This window comes from Drosophila virilis, chromosome X (genome assembly GCF_030788295.1).
Source record: "Drosophila virilis strain 15010-1051.87 chromosome X, Dvir_AGI_RSII-ME, whole genome shotgun sequence".
NCBI classification, from domain to species: Eukaryota; Metazoa; Arthropoda; class Insecta; order Diptera; family Drosophilidae; genus Drosophila; species Drosophila virilis.
Genome location: NC_091543.1, coordinates 27,792,175 through 27,809,832, shown reverse-complemented (window position 1 = coordinate 27,809,832; position 17,658 = coordinate 27,792,175). Strand labels below are relative to the sequence as shown.

The 17,658-nt window shown below is 41.6% G+C and overlaps 4 protein-coding genes across 9 annotated transcripts; 2 read left to right on the top strand and 2 right to left on the bottom strand.

Moving 5' to 3' along the window:
* The first annotated feature begins 49 nt into the window (after positions 1-49).
* Positions 50-2,283, top strand: rpk (ripped pocket). The gene has a single exon (XM_002055009.4). It carries the CDS (start codon positions 141-143, stop codon positions 1,860-1,862), a length of 1,722 nt encoding a protein of 573 aa, XP_002055045.1. The 5' UTR covers positions 50-140; the 3' UTR covers positions 1,863-2,283.
* Positions 2,284-2,466: 183 nt separating this feature from the next.
* On the bottom strand, positions 2,467-11,138 carry LOC6631944 (uncharacterized). 4 transcript variants are annotated; one of them, XR_011416142.1, is made up of 4 exons: positions 8,955-9,368; positions 4,204-4,508; positions 3,114-4,144; positions 2,467-3,056 (listed from the first exon to the last, which is right to left on the bottom strand). XR_011416142.1 is itself a non-coding variant. In XM_032439704.2 (4 exons), the coding sequence occupies exons 2-4, from the start codon at positions 9,032-9,034 to the stop codon at positions 3,381-3,383; spliced, it is 1,149 nt and encodes a 382-aa protein (XP_032295595.1). In that variant the 5' UTR covers positions 9,035-9,363; positions 10,995-11,138; the 3' UTR covers positions 2,467-3,380. The 4 variants fall into 4 exon arrangements, 3 of the variants coding, with proteins under 3 accessions (XP_032295595.1, XP_032295597.1, XP_002055046.1); XM_032439704.2 differs by adding an exon at positions 10,995-11,138 and having other exon boundaries at positions 2,467-4,144; positions 8,955-9,363; XM_032439706.2 differs by adding an exon at positions 10,995-11,138 and having other exon boundaries at positions 2,467-4,144; positions 8,955-9,360.
* A 704-nt stretch (positions 11,139-11,842) lies between these two features.
* Positions 11,843-15,243, top strand: Cp110 (Centriolar coiled coil protein 110kDa). Of its 3 annotated transcripts, XM_002055011.4 has the most exons (5): positions 11,844-12,194; positions 12,264-12,438; positions 12,495-14,309; positions 14,684-14,920; positions 14,990-15,243. In XM_002055011.4, exons 1-5 carry the CDS (start codon positions 12,175-12,177, stop codon positions 15,122-15,124), a joined length of 2,382 nt encoding a protein of 793 aa, XP_002055047.2. In that variant the 5' UTR covers positions 11,844-12,174; the 3' UTR covers positions 15,125-15,243. The 3 variants fall into 3 exon arrangements, with proteins under 3 accessions (XP_015026615.1, XP_015026616.1, XP_002055047.2); XM_015171129.3 differs by lacking the exon at positions 14,990-15,243 and having other exon boundaries at positions 11,843-12,194; positions 14,417-14,819; XM_015171130.3 differs by lacking the exon at positions 14,990-15,243 and having other exon boundaries at positions 11,843-12,194; positions 14,414-14,819.
* A 497-nt stretch (positions 15,244-15,740) lies between these two features.
* Ykt6 (YKT6 v-SNARE) lies at positions 15,741-17,431 on the bottom strand. Its single transcript, XM_015171022.3, has 3 exons — positions 17,293-17,431; positions 17,066-17,228; positions 15,741-16,936 (listed from the first exon to the last, which is right to left on the bottom strand). The coding sequence occupies exons 2-3, from the start codon at positions 17,188-17,190 to the stop codon at positions 16,462-16,464; spliced, it is 600 nt and encodes a 199-aa protein (XP_015026508.1). The 5' UTR covers positions 17,191-17,228; positions 17,293-17,431; the 3' UTR covers positions 15,741-16,461.
* Positions 17,432-17,658: the final 227 nt, after the last annotated feature.

The window sequence follows — 17,658 nt, the reverse complement described above, 5'->3', positions numbered from 1 at the left end:
CTAGGCCATGTTTGTGACACGATCAGCGTACTTGTTGCAAAGCCAAAATTACGGTAAAAACACACACACACACGCGCACTTGATAGTCGTTTAATGCTATTTGCTGGATTTTTCCTAATTTCTGTTGTTTTGTTTAAACCATGTTTGTGCGCGCCAAGAGTTACGAAATGGATGGAAGTATGTCTGTGCCGGATGCAGACATGGAGAGCAACAACGACGGCATCGATCTGACATCGAAAAAAAAGCGCCACCCGTCGATCGGGAAACCCCTGTGCAAATGCTTCGTAAATGCGTACCAGGAATATTGCCAGCAATCCTCCATACACGGTGTGCAGTATCTGGGCGAGGAGCAGCGACCGATTAAGGAGCGCATCTTTTGGCTGTCCGTGTTTGTGGTGTCCATTTACTGTTGCGCCACGCTGATCAACAGCGCCTACACCAAGTGGAATGAGACTCCAGTGATTGTTAGCTTTGCGGAAAGATCAACGCCCGTCTGGAATATACCCTTTCCGGCGGTCACCATATGCTCGGAAACGAAACGTGTGGTTAAAGCGAATAGCAACAATTCCTTTGCGCATCTCTACAACCAGTTCTCGCATGATATGCGAGCGACGCGCATTTTTAAGCCACAAAATATCACCGCCATCGAAATGGATGAGTTTCGCACGCTGCTCCATGTGTGCAATACGCACATCATAGATCGTGATATGCCACTAATACCCGGAGAGGAGCTGGACTATTTCGCGGTGCTGGAGCGCATGCTGCCGCCCTTCGAACGGTATTTCTTCTATTGCCGCTGGCTAAGTCGATTCAACGAGTGCGACAAATACTTTCGCCGAACACTGACAGAGGAGGGCATCTGTTATACGTTCAATGGGATGCGGCCCACCGATATTTATCGCGAGGACACGTATCAGTATAATTACAGCGAAGTGGAGAATGTCACACAATCGACGTGGAGCCTGGAGACGGGCTATGATCCGGCCAGCGATGTGGAAACATATCCGGCACGGGTGCTCAGCGCCGGCGCTCGTTCGGGCATATTTATGACGCTGCAAAGTTTCAAGCAGGAGGTCGACTATGCCTGCCGTGGCCCAGTGCAGGGTTTCAAGGTGCTGCTGCATGCGCCGGACGATGTACCGCAGGTGTCCAAGCAGTTTGTGCGCATACCCATGGGCAGGGAGGTGCTCATTGCCGTTAAGCCCAGCATGATAACCACATCCGCGGGCATTGCCGAATATCATCCACAGCGGCGACAGTGCTTCCTCAGCCGCGAGCGATCGTTGCGTTTCTTCAAGGTATACTCCGAGTCCAATTGCCAGCTGGAGTGCCTGGCCAATTTTACGCTGACCAAATGCGGCTGTGTCAAGTTCTCGATGCCGCGCAGCCTGGACATGCCGGTCTGCGGTGAGGACAAAATCTATTGCTATAATTTGGCCGAGCGCGAGCTGCTTGTGCGCGAATTCCATCGCGTTCGCAGCCTAAACGTTGTCGGCGAGGCGCCGAGGGGCGTGGAGACAGCATGCAATTGCATGCCCGCCTGCACCTCGCTGGTGTACAACACGGAGATCTCGCAGGCCAACTTTGATTTGGAGGAAATGCTCGCCGCCGAAGGCGACACGGAGTTCATGCGCGACTATCCCGGCTCTCAGATGTCCAGGCTCTCCATTTACTTCAAGCAGAGCCAGTTTATTACCTCGAAACGATCCGAAATGTATGGCGTGACCGATTTTTTGGCCAACTGCGGCGGTATCTTTGGCCTCTTCATGGGCTTCTCAATACTCAGCATGGTGGAGCTGTTGTACCATTTTACTTTACGTTTCGGCGTCAATCTGAAACATTTGCTTAAAGTGGATTTATAGACGGTTTTCAGCTCGGTGCGCAGGGCCAAAGTTTTGTGCTGTTCATCCGCAACTCGCATGTTGCGCATGCAAAACAGATCAAAATCCCTATAAGTATTTGAATTGTTTTTCTATTTGTAATGTTATTTGTTAAAATATTTTGTATGTGCAAATTTTACGAATTAGTTTTGTGAAATTTCAATCCAATACGCAAAAAAACAAAAAACCTGTCCAAAGCAGAACGAAATATTTCAAATATTTGCGAAACGTGTTTTTGGATGAATTCTATTTTGCGCTATTCGCTGCTGAGTCCGAAACAAGCCAAGAGCAATGTACCCATAATAGATATAATATTAGCTACAAGCATTAGAACAATTTTGTTTTAAATAATAATAATAAAAGAGCTTAAGTCCGTTTTGGTATTTTAAACCTAATAAGTTTATGCAAATTGGTTTTTTTTTTCTTTTTTGTAGCCTTGGCAAACAGTTGTTTTGGTCTTGCCACCTGGCAAAAGTTTAATAGGTTGCCACACTTTTGCAGAAATTCGTTTGGCAGCCCTGGTTATAATTCAAATTTAAAACATATTAAATAATCAATTGAGTTTGATTTGAAATGCTGCATTAAATCTGTTTTGATTTGTGTAATTTATTTAGAAACTAATGAATTTCCTTTGTTACAGGCTGTTAATGGTCACAGAAAAATGTTTAAATAATTTGATTTTATTTCGTTTAATCATCTGTAAATAGCATCAATCGCTAAAGAGAGCAATTCTTTTATACACAATTTTGTCAAATTTCTCTTAAGCGATTTTCCCTTTGTTTTTGTTTAAATATGGTTTATAGCACCGCATCAACTTTATAGAGGATTTGCCCGATTTTCCTTTCCTTAACGCTGTGGGTACAATTTAAGTAGCTCAACATTTGCATGAGTATCCGTATAAATGTATATGAATATTGATATATTATTTACATTTTTGCATACTGCTAATTGAAATCCTAAACGAAACTCAAATCAATTTTAATTTGCGTCTTTAGTAACTTAACCGCTGCTCCAAAACACAATAATGATAATAATAATATAAAAAAAAAAATAATAGAGACTAAGACTAAAATTTAAAATAAAAGAAAAAACAAAAAAAAAATACAATTTACACAGGCACAGCGAACGGAACAGAACTTAAAATGGATGTCGTAGATAAAGCGAATATTACAAAACCTATATAAAATAGTATATATGCAGATCATCAATATAGCGTAGAGTTACAATACATACATTTTCTCAGTATAAAGCCGCAAATTATAAACTGCCTGCATCGCTTTCTCATATGGCATGCAAAAATATCTATTGCCAGAACGGAACAGAACAGAACAGAACAGTTCTGATATCCAATTTGTTTTATAAGCATCTGTGCATCTGTATGCATATATATGCATATATATATATATATATATATATATATATATATATATATATATATATATAGATATATGTATATGTATATTTAAGATATTAGTTGGTAATACGCTGCCGTATAGTAGTTTACTTAAAGTCATCCGTTTCGAGTATCTCAAAGTCGCTCTCATCGGATGAGTCCAGCGCGGTCACTTGGCGTCGCTGATATTTGGCCAGCGCCGCCGCATTATCGGTGCTGTCCACCTGGTTGGCGCCCCATTTAACCAGATTGGTCATGAGGCTGGGCAGGAGTGCCTGCGCCTGCGTTTTAACGGCCAGCGCCATTAGAGAGCTGTTGCTGGCAGCGGGATCACTGGGCGCTTCAGTTAGCTGTCGCAGTGGATTGGAGCCGCCGGCATCGACGCTGGTGTGGTCGGGAAATTGCAGGCCCTTCGATAGGCTTTCCTCGGATGATGATGAGGTGGTTGACAACGAGGAGTCACGCTTAAAGTGCCCTCTGCGAAAGTCCATTGACTTCTCCGCAGTTGACTGTTCGCCCTCGGCTGGCCTGCTCTGCTCGTATTGTTGTTGTTGTTGTTGTGGAGCAGCGTTTGATTCCGCCGCACTTTGCTTGGGCTGCGAAAGCGGCACCAACTCATCGTCCTCGTCCGTTGAATGCTCATCGATTTCGGGTATGGAATCGGGTATAAGCAGCTCGGAGGGTATATCGTCGCTGCACTCATCATCATCCCCTTCGCCAACGCCATCGGCGTCGGTGGGTGAACTGATGGTGGCCACATCGCTGGCCCGTTCCAACACAAATAGATTCGATTCGTTAACATCCGGCATAAATTCATCATCTAGCTCGGCCTCGGCATTGTTGTAGTTGATCTTCTCCGACCATTGAAAATCTGCAATGGACAACATTTTAGCTACGAATGCCAAACAAAATAAAATGCAATACATTTACCTTTGTGTTCGATTTGCAGCAACTTGAAATTGTATTTGGTGGATACGAGTGCAGAGATCACCAACAGTGCCAGCACCAGCGTGGAGCCCGATATTAGATGGCCCAGCACGGCAAGGGTGGCCAGGCTGCCGCTGCTAACCAAACAGAACATGCTGGGCGAATTGCGACGCCAATCCTCGATGCGATGCAACCACGATTCGAGCTTTTCGCGCAGCTGCGGTGTGAGTACAACACGAAAACTGCACCGTGTCCAATACAACCAGTAGCTGAATAGGCCCAGGAACAGCACACCCAGAGGACGTACACTGAAAATTAAATAAAATACCAAATATGCAAAGGATCGTTGCGTTAATATCAGGCAGAGCACTAGCTAGATAAACTGTAGCTGGCGACGGGCCCAGCATAAATGCGACTTGCCAACTTCTTCCAACTTGTCTCATCTCATCAATTACCAACAAATTTTTGTTAGCTGGCCGAAAAACATGTTCTAACAGGAAGCACTCACAGCTGCTGCTGCTGCTTCTGCTGCTTCTGCTGTTAATGCCGATAGCATCATCATATATTATAATCTTTCACAAACCAGGTTTTGCGTTTAGTTTCGTTAACGTGACGCGAGCTCAGCTGATCCGTGTTTGTTTCTCTTCTGCTTCTTCTTGTTCTGTGTAGTTCCCTTAGCTGGAAATATGACTGACTGAATCTACAGGTTATGCAAAGATCCACTCCCCTCCTCTCTCTCTTTCTCTCTCTCCGTCTCTCTCGCTAGCTCTGCGCGGAAACAAACAACAGAAACTGGCTTGAATTCTTCAAGTTTCTGATTAATTATTGGACATTTAAGCGGATTTATCAATTAGACTATGCAACAAATGTTGCCTTTTTCCTGCAAAGGAAGTTTCGTCACGAAAAGTGTAGCGATAAACTATATACATATATTATTGATGGCAATCAACCCATGTCCCTCCATTCCTCCGTCCGACTGTCCTGTTTTGCTCTCTAGTCTAGTCTTTCTTTCTGTCAGATACATACATATCTTGGCTATTAAGATATTTGCCTAAATCTGTCATTTATTTATTTAACTAAGTTTCAGTCAAATCTTTAAAAATTCGCATTTCTAGCTTGTTTAACTTTTCGGGAAGAAAGAATAAGATTTTATATGGCCAAATTGTCTGTTTTTCCAGTTATTTTTACTGAACTCAGCAATTACGAGCTTCACTATTCTCCTGACGGAGATAGTTAATTAGAGTTTAAGTTAAGATTATTTCAAAATATCGATAGTTCCCGCTTATTAGCAATCGAGTATATGTATATCGATACATCACATCGATATATTTCACATAGCAATAAGATTCAGCACATTTGATAATCGGAATGCAATAATTTAAATACGAAAACGGTCTGGCTATCGGGCATACCCCGTAGCCATTTAGCACGCAAGGGGTATCTCTATTGTATAAACATGTACACAGATGGGTTTATAACAATCGCATCTTAAATTGAAAGACAGATAAATAAATGAGCTCCGTAGGCAGAATATATGGCAATAAATCTCTGAAACGTTAAATTATACCCATGTACGTCAAATTATACTATATATATATATGTATATACACAAAAAGATTAGATTGTTAAATGTGGGACAAACAGCGAAAGTAGTCATTTTCTCAATGTGCGTTCTATCTAAAATGGCAATAACAAAAGGCGTAGTCGCACAACAAAGTCACTTCCATACTCTAGAGGGTATGTATTTGCGATTAGAAGTATTTACGATTCAGAGGGTATTCAAATGTTGTCATAGGTGCAGCTATAAAGTGTATAACATCCAAGTCGAACAAGAGGAGGAGCCATATGCTTCTATGGAAACAATTGATCGGAATGCCTGCAAGGGTATTTAATCGTTGGCGTGCCAGAAATAGTCGCACTTCTTCATAAAAAATAAAAGCAAAAAAAAAAAAAAAAACACCTAAAAATGTCTATCATTATCTCATTGTTTGCCTTTCACAGCTAGTTTTTGTTTACTTCCCGATCGCGTCTGCTTACAAAGTTCTTGCCAGAGGGCAAATGGCAATCGGACGGAACAGCTGACAGTGCCAAATCGAATACTCTTTCCGTTGGTCAGCACCCTTGTGTGATCTCAGATGTCCGCCTGTAAAATCTTCTATCTGCGCTTCCAATAAATGGACTTACTTTCCAAACTGCCAAGAGTTCAAAGTTTCTAGTTCTTAGGGACTCTGGGAGACAGACTTGGTATAGATCCAACATTTCCGTATATATATATACATATATATATATATATATAGCTCTATATATAGTGGGTATCTGGGTTTATGAACTTTGCTAATCAATTTTGATTGCATTGAACTAATGCACTTTTACTTGAAACGTCCCGCCGGATCGGATCAGTTAATTATAGGGCTGATTTTTGATCGATCGCAAGTAAAGCTTTCGTGTCAACAAGTTTTTATATTATTATTTACCGAGCTCAACAAAATTATGTTTACTTTTAGGCATAGTTCGAAGCATTTAAACTCTATATATAATAAAGCTCCCATTAACATTTTCTTATTTTCATATTAAATCATATCATATGTATTATATCCACGGGGGGAATAGAATACCATATAGCTCCAATTGAAGTATCCCACCGAAAGAACTCTCTTTTCGTCTAATTTTATTCAAACTAACTACATATATAATTATATATAAGTATTAAGAGATTGTTCTTATTATTATTATTACGGCAGAGCTTAGATAATTTCAGGTAATTTTTGTCATTCAATAATCCGTTTTTACAGGCAAAACTAGACATATAAAAAGTGAGAATTTGGGATCTGGTATACGCTGAAAAATGAACCAAGCGATACAAATTCTCCGGCAAAGTCAAAATATTTTTAGAATAATTCTCAAAGGAGCTCATCTCGTTCGTTTGCGTTCCAATTTTGGTCACACTCGCTCTAAAACTGTAACAGATATGGCTACTTTATTTATTTATTTATTTTTGATCGACTTGACGTTTATTTATAGCTGTTATCGATTATTTTCTGTGCGCAAAGCTATCGAGTTTGTGTTTGACATTTGTGTCGGATAACGGTATTTGTTTTTGAATTTGTTGCCGTTGTTATTGTTATTGGCATTTGTTGGCGTCCGTTGCCTGACAAACAACCTTTAGCTACAAAAAAAAAAACGGCAATTGTAGCTGTTTTTTTTTTTTTTTTTTTTTTACTGATAGTCGGATGATAAACAAAGTAATACAACAAATGAATAGAACAAGTGCATTTCGTGCCTTGATTCTGCTCTTTAGACACCGTTTTATACAAATACAAACGTGTGCATGATTAAGTACATACATGTATGTATACATATGTATATAAGTGCGAATGTACGACACATATATGTATATATATATATAGATGTACTTGTGTATGTATATTAACTGGCAAGCTCTGCCTGAGGCTGCGTGCGGAATCATTTCTGCTGCATTTTTCTTTGGTTAATTGCGCCACACAAAGACACAGAAACGCACACACCGTTAGGCGTGTATCTATAGATATGCGCACATATACATGTGTACATGTGTGCATGTGTGCATGTGTGCATACGTAAAAAGCCAGCACAAAAACAACGCGGCTGACCGTCAACCACACACTAATACAGTTGCATGTACGCGCCATCGCGAAGAAAGGCAGGGCCAGCGATAGGGTGGGGGTTGTGGGGCCAGCCGGGCCAGCAGCCAGCCAGAACGAAGGTGTAAGCACGTACATATACATATACATATATATATGCAGGCGTGTATACATATATGTCTATGCCCAAAATAAAACATTACAACTTTCAAATATACAAGGAAGTTATTTAAGCAATGCCGACATTTAAATACCCTAACTGATATATTAATTGATGAAGTTTTTCAATCAATTATTTATATACATATTTATATTATATATACCAGAAAATATTTTCAATTTTAATTTCGTTAAATTCTCAAACTTTTTGCTTTCTATTTGTCGTGACTAAGTGTGAATAGCCTGTGCAAGGGTATCAGCGCACTGGCCACGCGACGTTTAGTCCGTCTCTCTCTCTCTTTTCCCTCTCCCTCTCTCTCTTTCTCGCTCTTCCTGTCATGCTTTCGCTTTAAAAAGCTGCGTCGTTGTCGCCGGCCATTGAATTTATTTTAGTTTCGCTTCCTTTTGGAATGGGTATGCGCGAGGCATGTGAATGCAAATGCATTTGGTTTGTGACCCAAATTGCAAGGCGTGAGTGCACTTAAAAGTTTAAATAATTAACTAAATGCGTGTGATAGCTTGCAATATATGTATATATATATATATGTACATATACGGATATACTAGCAATTATTTATTGGCTTAATCCGGGCGACTTGTTCTGTTCAAAATTGTAACACTGTCAGGTTTTCACTCATTTTCCGCCCAAACCCGCTGAAGCGTGCATTCATTAGTTGCCGATTCAAGAAAATATTATATAAATAGCTAAATCGCACGTTTAAAATAGCTTAAAGCAGCTGAATTTGCGCTAAACAGAGTTGCAAGCAACTAGCTAAATCAGTTTGAATAGCAACATTTTTTTTGGATTTACGTCTGAAATATATCTGAATTTGGCTAGAAAATAGCTAAATTGGCAACACTCTGCGATTTTGTTAGTTTTTTTTTTTGCATATTTTTGAACAGGCCAAAACGAGTTTAGCTATTGGTGTACGCTCTAGCGAGCATTCACTGTATAACGTACGCATTAGTACTTACCAGGACATTAACATCACCATGCCGAGCGCTATGGCAGCGCCTTGCAGCGTTACCCGCGATGGTCGTGGAATTTGAAACATATTTTTGTTACGTTTATATATATATATATATATTTTTATTGTTTATATCGCAGCCTGCTGCAATTTGTGTTCTCTGTTTTTTTTTTTTTTTTGTTTTTAGTGATGCAGCTGATGGTGATATGGTTTTATTTATTATTTGAAACTGAATTGCCGTTAGGTTAGGTTAGTTTCAATCGATTTTTATCGATCAGCTGTCCGCGCATGGGCGCCGTTACAAACTGCGCACCTGCACTTTACCACTGAATGCGCAGCGAGAATATGTCAATATGGCAACGGGGCACTGAGCCAACTTGTTTTTCCGGCCGCTGCCGCTGCTGCTGCCGCTGCTGCTGCGTAGAAATGAAATATTGCTGCATGAAAACAAACAACAACAAAATATGGCAATTTACCAAAAATAAATGCAAACGAAATGTCCAAAAAGGAAAAACAATCTTGCTGTTGTTCACATTATTATTATTATTTTTTTTATAAATTTGCCATAACATGTCTCTGTGCAGATCTACGGCAAGAGTATTTAATCTTCGGCCATACGAAAATAATTGCGACTTCTTGTTATTATCGTTATTGTACGTTGTACGTTGGATTTGGGACAAAAAGCTATGTTTATAATATAGGGCGCTGGCAGATGCTTTCAACGTTCGCCAGCGACTCAGCGCCATGGACAGAAGCTATACAGTTGGTATTAGCCGACTGCGCAATACTCTGTTATAAATGTTATGCCAGCTCAAGTAATGAGAGCAAATCCAAATTTGTTCAACTATCGAGCAGATTAACAAATATATAGAAATAGATGCAGTTAGTGACTGAGACTAAAAAAAAAATATAGGAATTTGCATGGCAATATACTTTTGTTCACTTCGAAAATAGGGTATACAAACAAGAACAAAGAAACTAACACTGCGTACGTATGTTTGTATGTATGCAAGTTCCTTGCAGAAATCCTCAAAATAATTGCATTTTAAAACTGTTAACTGTTCACTTTACAGTTAGTTCGTTTGAGCGCAGCTCCGTATTTGAGTGGGACTGCGTTGGCGTTTTGGCATTGAGAATGAGCGCACGCGTTGGCAATCAACAGCAAATAGTGTGAGAATTGTGAGTGAAGTTGTGATAACAAAAACAAAGGCCACTAACAGAAAAGCGTAAAAAGAAGGCGAAAACAAAAAACGGCAAAGTTGTTTGGCCTTCGATGTCTTCAATTGCGTCGCAGAATTTATGTACACACATACATACATATCAATGTATGTATATATATGTACATGTACATACATATATATATGTATATACTTGTGCGTAGACAGTGTGTCATTCTTTTACTCTAAATTGTTCTTGCACGTACAATAATTATATATATATTTATATATATGTACATAATTAAGCAACGCAAATAAAGCAAACGGCCAGTCAAGTGACTTGACACTCGTGTGTGTCCGTCCCTCTTCGTTTCGCTAGTCCCTTGCAAAAAATAAACTCAAAAAGAATAGCAAATAACACGCTGAAACGCGCCTCCCGTTAGTAGAAACTAAAACGCAGTTACAGTAACACAGCTTAATACTCCCAACCCACACAAAGGGCAGCTGCTCTGGATAACAGCACCCACACACACAACTCAGATACACAAGCATGTACAAGGCTATATATTTTACGCGCACATGTGAGTTTTGTTTTTCTTTTTTTTTTTAGCGAATTGTTATTTCTTAACTCAGAAATATACATACATATATGTTTGTATGGCTGTAGTTATTAAATTATTTAATTTTGTAATTCGCACACGCACACACACACACATTCAAAGTCGCCTGGAGCAGCCAGCGCGCAACAGCACAAACAAAACAGCGAACGATGTTAGACGCGTCGTGGGCGGGGGCGGTTGAGGATGATTCTTAGAGGGGGGCTGTTATTACGTCCTTCTGCAAGACAGTTTATTGTTTGGCACCCACGAGAGAAAAAAGAAACAATATACTTTTGATTTATTATTTGGGCTTGCGCGTCACTGTTTCCTGCCTGCTTGTTACGTTTTTAACGGCACTATAAACAAAAACAAAAAAATTGATAATAACAACGAATCAGCTACGAAACGCGCAACACGATATCAAATGCTATGTTACGCCAATGTAAACCTGCGGTTCGACCGATGATTAATCGACATTTCGATAACTACTACAACTACCATTGATATCGATTTCCTGACTTGCGTCAAATTAGCGGCGGGGAATTGGCGTCGATTTTTGGTACTTGGTATCGAAGCCGGCATCACTTACTTAATTGCGTTTATTAATGTTTTTAAGCACAAAACCAAATAAATTTTAATGGAAAATTGCAAAATATTTAATTCTTTACTGTCTACATTTTTTGGTTTTAGAATTTCAGTTTTTTAGAACAAAATATAAGTAATAAATCAAACAGCCTGCCGAACCTGGTCCAAAGGAGCTGGAACCACTGGCTGGAATCAGTGCTGAACAATTTTATGCAGTATTGAGCGCGAATAAATGAATTCAAATTAATTGTACACATAAAGGAAATAAAGACTTAAATATATTTGCACTTTACAATTCTCTTTGGTAAAATATAATGTTGCTAAATTAGGCAAGTATTTATACACAGAATTATAACAAAAAGATGGCAATATTTGAACCTATTTCAACATTTATGTTTTCTCCAAAAATGGCACCGCCGCTAATTTGACGCACGTTCCTGGACAGCGCACGCAAAATACCCTGTACCTACTGAGCGCGCAGCTGCCAGAGCTGCCAACTTGTTGCAATGAAAATTGAATTCAAAAACTCAAACAAGCTGGCAGGCTCATGCACAAAGTGGGACATAAAAGCAAACGCCAAACAGTTTTTAGATTTTCTTGTTGCCTATTTCTTTTAGTTTTATCTTTTTTATTTGTTGTTTTGCTTTTGTTAGCCTGGATGTGGCAGCAGACGCCGTTCAAAGCGCGCAGTTGCCCTTGAAAGTTGTCATAGCGACCAACGGAGGCACAACAAATGAACAATTGTTTGCTTTTAATATTGCTTTTGGGTTGCGTTTCTCGCGCAAAAAGGGCACGCTAGCTAAATCGTTTGGCATTTTTCAAACAGAACATTCAAAATTTTAAGTGCACAGACATAAACAAAAAAAATAAAAAAAAAAACTTGCCCATGGATATGGATAATGCAAGGTGGGTTAAATAGATCGAATTGTGTTTTCATTTTGTTGTTATTTGCAAATGTGGCTTCCAATTGTACAGCTTGGCGATGGATATGCTGCGTGCCGCCACAGAACAAAACGAGGCCACAATATCGACGACATTAAAGACAGACACAGATATCGACACGCCCAGCAGCAATCCCAATCAGCTCCCAGTACCGTCTGAATACGTGTCCCAGTTCCGCATCGATGGCCAGCCCATATTGCCGCCACTGGTGAGTAGCTATGTTAAATTGCGGGCGTGCCATCACTCAAGCATAAACCCAAACAGATGACGGCGGAAAAGCGACACCGGATGCAGCAGCTGCGACAGCAAGCCGTGCAACTGGAGGCCAAGTACAGGCAGGCGCACGCCGTCAGATCAACATCAACCATTGGGGAACAAGAAGCTGCTGCGTCCGACAGCACAAGCAGTGGGCATAGCAGTCACAACAACAGCAGCAGCAACAGCAGCTGCGACTTAAGCAACGACACCAGCATGGAGAACACACAGAGATTGCCACAGCTGCAGCAAACGGAGACGTTCATCTATGACAGCACACGCAAACAGAAGCCTATGCTGCCGGATCCAGTTAATGGCCCGCGTAATCGTCCCCAAACGCTTGACTTTGAGCCAAAGAGTGCGTCAGACAGTTGCCTGATACCTACCATTTGCGTTAATCCGCCAACGCCACAGTGCGAACAGCCAAAGGCAGCCACATGTACAGCTCCAGCATCGAGAGGCTGCAGTCGCGCCCTGAGCACACAGCATCGCAAGCTGAACAACATAACCAGCCGCATACTTCAGTTTGAGCGCACTGGATTGGGCCGGAAGACGCCGTTGCAGCCGCAGCCGGCCGAATTGTTGTGGCAGAATGAGGCTCTGGCTGCTGCGGATAAGCAAATGCTGCGCTCAAGCACCAGTCCGTCGCTGAGCGCTGCCGAAATAAATATGACGCAATTGCATCGGTCGCGCTCCTTTACGCTGGAACAGCCGTCACAGGCGCTCGTCGAGCATATGCAACGCGAGGGCAAAAAGCCGCCCATACCGCCGCCACTGCCACCGCCGCGCTCAGCGACAACGGGGCCGACATCGCCTCGCTGCCGTTTTGTACTGCCAGCCAATGTTGCGTGCAGCTCGTCAGTGCAGAGTTTGGCGCATTTGCGCCGCGACACCGTCGAGTCCAAGGCGAAGCAAGTGCAGCGCAGTGCAAGCGCCAGCTGCGTCGATCCATACAAATCGCCAGCGGCAGGAAGGCGAAGTGGCGGCAACACGGCGGCCCAGCAGCAGCAGCAGCAACTCGAACAGCTGTTGCAGCGTGCGCTGCACGAGACACACGACGTGCGGGTGGAACAAGAGCAGCTGGAACGCAAGCAGCTGGCGGTGGCCAAGCGAAAGATGTTTAAGGATATTAAAAGCGCGCATCGAGATCGTTTTCAGCAGTTGGTTCAGTACCAGCACGAGGAGCAGCGTCGCATGCAGGAGGAATTTGATCGCCAGCAAAAGTTTCTCATCGAACAGATATGTGCGGAGATAAATGTGTCCGCGTATGCCCACGAGCCGATCACAGACGCGCGCAGCCCGAGCGGCATCTCCGAATACACAAGCACGGATGATTTACCCACGCCGTCACACTCCTCCTCGCCGGCCAATACGGTTACGCTCAATTCACTTGAAACAACGCCGCATAGCTATGCGCAAGTCGATGAGTTGCTGGACAAGGATTCTGTGTCAAATACGGCACGCAAGCGGCTCTTTGACGTGGACAACGACAACGAAAACGTCAACGACGACGATGACGACGAGGAGGCGATGGAGCTGCTGCCGCAGCTGCTGCAGAGTGCTTCCAGCTCGCCGAGATCTATTTCGCTGCGCAGCAGAAGCAATAATAGCACTAAAATTAAAAAGCCAGTGCAGCGCAGCCATTCAAAGCCGCCCGGATCCAAGATGTCGAGCAGCAGTCCAGTGGCTCAGGGCAAGTCGCCGCCAGCGCGTAGAGTCAACAACAAGACGACAACGTCGCCAACCAAGGGCAATTCACGCAACCAGCCACAACAGCAAACAATATCGAAGACGCGTCGGAGTGGCTCGCCCAGCCGTCAGACCGTAAGTAGAGTCTTTGCCCAGAGTTGGGCCACATATGCTAATTGAAATTTCTTCCTCTCTCCATCTCTATCTTGCTCTAAATGCGATTTGTTTTGCTCCACCAGCAGCGCTTTGTGGCCAAGAAGTAATTGATAAACAAATCGAAGCCAAGCAAGTGCCTTAAGCCCAACGTTGGGCAATCTTTGGGAACCAATCTATACATATATACATATATATATATATATATATACGTAGTTATATTGCCTAAGAATTCGAAACGTTTCCCATTCGATTGCTTAATAAAAAAGAGCAAGAGCAAACTAACCATAACCCACTAATACAAGTCACAATATTGCCACGCCCTCACTCACATGCCTCACTCTGATCATCACTAGCTGTCCACGGACGAGCTGAAGACGCAGCGACGTCACATAGCCGCCACAGTTGTGAATGCCGCTGCGCGCGGCTATTTGGTGCGCCGTCTATTCCGGACCGAGCAAGTGCAGCGCATTGTTCAGACTATACGCGATACGCTCATCTTTGTGCTCAATCTGCATCTGGAGACGTACGGCAACAGTCTCGACCAGGAGGAGCCGGCAAATATACGCCTTAAGGCGCGCCTCTTGCAGCAGGTGAGAGTCGTTTAGTTTAAATTCGAAATAAACTACGTTCTATAATTGGCTAATTTGTTTCATCTTTAGCTGTGCTCGGCCAGCCGCACGCTGCATCTGATCTTCTTCCAGACGAGCATCAAGGAGCGCATGGAGATTATCGCGCGGGATCGCAAACGTATCAAAACAAAGCTTTTGGCTATGCATGTCAAGCAACGACACTAAACAATACTCAGGGGAGGGGCAGTTGCTACTCCTACTAATCCTACAACTCCTTAGCCTGCAACGACAACTGTTTTCATTTGAATACAATAAAGACTATATTCCTTTTGTGCCTTTGCATACTTGTAACAAGCATTTATTTGAAAATATCTTTAAAATCTAAACAAAATATAATTGAAATTGAAAATCTTTTTAGGATTCCCTTTACTAAGGAATTCCTTTTTTTTTTTTGCTAGAAATTGGAAACTGTTTAAAAATTCTGTTATACGGCAAATGTGTTTGGAATACATTTAAAAACAAAACTAATATTTTTCAAACTTGCTTTAAAATATGCATAAATACTTGGAAACTTTTTATCGTTTTAATGCGATAAAATTCAATCAAAATCTTCTTTAAGTATTTGCAAGGAATGTGTATTTTTAAAAGTATTTCGAATAAATTTAATTGGAATATTGTTAAAATCGTTTGGTGGGATTATATATATATATACGTGTACAATTAAATAATAAGCACGTACAAACGAAACCGACTGCCCAATACTCTGTTAACAGGGTGATTGCAAATGCGAGTCCATTTTGTTTGTGAGCAAAGCGTATTTCAAGTATCTAAAACATTTCAATCAGTTTTGGGATAGTAATTTTTATTCGTAGCCCAGACAGAAGTTGCCTTGGGGCTACTCGGTTGAGTATTCGGCAGTTGAAAGTCGCTTACACAGCGCGTCTAAAACTTATTGAGAAACCTAAATATGTACATAGATACACACAGATGTACGCATATAATAATAAATCGACATCGACTTAGGCGGCGGGCAGACACAAGACAAAAGCTATTTGAAAACAAAAAAAAAGATGCGAGCACATAACCGAAGGAGATAGACACATATTCTTAAATTGCACACAGACTTGCGCTTACACAAACTACGCATATATATATATATAATGTATGTATATCATAATTGTATTGGTATAATTGCATATATATATATATATATGTATAACATTATCTGTAGCATTACCCTAGACATGCAGAGAACAAGATGCCGAGTTGAACGTTTAACACACATAATGGGCGTACATATATGAGTTGCAGCACATTCGTGCCGTTGCATATGCGTACGTATAAATACTTGGGCATGTTTAGTATAGTTTAGTTTCATATATGTATATATTAAATATAAAATTAACTAATTATGTTATAAAAAGCATACAAATTCTAAGCCAATGCCGCGCCGTCGCTGCTTGTTTCGTGTCCAGTTTGTTGGTGTTTCTTTCCTTTTTTTTTTTTGTGTTTGTGTGTTTTATGTGGTGTTTTTTTTTCGATATCTGCGCCCTTTGGTTAGTTTAGGCGAAGCTGCAACAGGAATTGGTCTTTTTCGCTGTCTTGTAGAAGGCCTTGCTTTGCATGGATAGCTGCTCCGATTTGGTAACCATATCCTCGAGTTTTTCGCCACGCTCCAGCACCGATTCGATTGTGTTCTTCAATATGATTTTGGTTTCATCCAAATCGGTTTGCATTTTCGTTATCGGATCGGCCTCCTTGGGATCCTGGTATTTGGCCAAAAACGCTGGCAACGAATCAAATGCAATTGTTGCCTCCGTACCGTTGGGCCATTGTTCGGCCGACACCTTGGCCGCAAAGTCATCCAGTATTTTTGTGATTAACGTGTGCGCGACACGGTGCGGATACTCGTGATCAGCGATAAGAACGCCAGCCAAATTATCGGCCCGCACATAGACATGGCACATGTAGGCATCCTGTTTAACAGACTGTCGCAGCGCCGGCTGGGTTCGTTCCACGATTGTCTTCGAGGCAAAGCTGTGAGAAAATGCGAACCGATTCAAGTCAAAATGTACAAGCATATGTGTTAAATGGGGCAATAAATGGGGAGACGACGGCGGGCGAATTGCGCCGTCGCCGTAACACCCAAAAGCGTTGACTACTCACGTCATGAACTCATTGACTGTGCCACGTTGAAAAAATGAAAAGGACTGCAAGTCGGATGTGGTCTTTAATAGCCGCGCTTCGCTGGCACCCTTGAAAAAGACACTCAGTGCGAAAAGCCTGACCATATTTAACAATTTCCTATGCGGGGCTTGCGAAACTTGCGCTTCAAAATTGTTTACACTGTGATTGCAGTATATGCCCGTATATATTGTTTATCGGTTGCTTACAATTGATATAGCCAGGTGGGTTTCAGTTAAGTTGCACACGTTTTATTATTTCTATGAATATCAATTGGGGAACAGTTTGATTTGTTTAATGCGCTTGTTCGTTTTGTGTATGAGTGTGCGACAGCTAGTTGTATATATATATATATATGTATATCGATAACGATACTTATCAATGATGTGTACGAATGGTACTTCCAACGATATTTTAATATCGGCATTGCCCAACACTGCTGTGGTCGTTATTCAATTTATATATCTGAAATTTTTAAATACTTATAATTGATTTAACACCATATTGTTTATTAAATGAGCGATTATACTCATACGTTCGTTGAGGTAAAATAAATACGACCCCCCCCCCCCCCA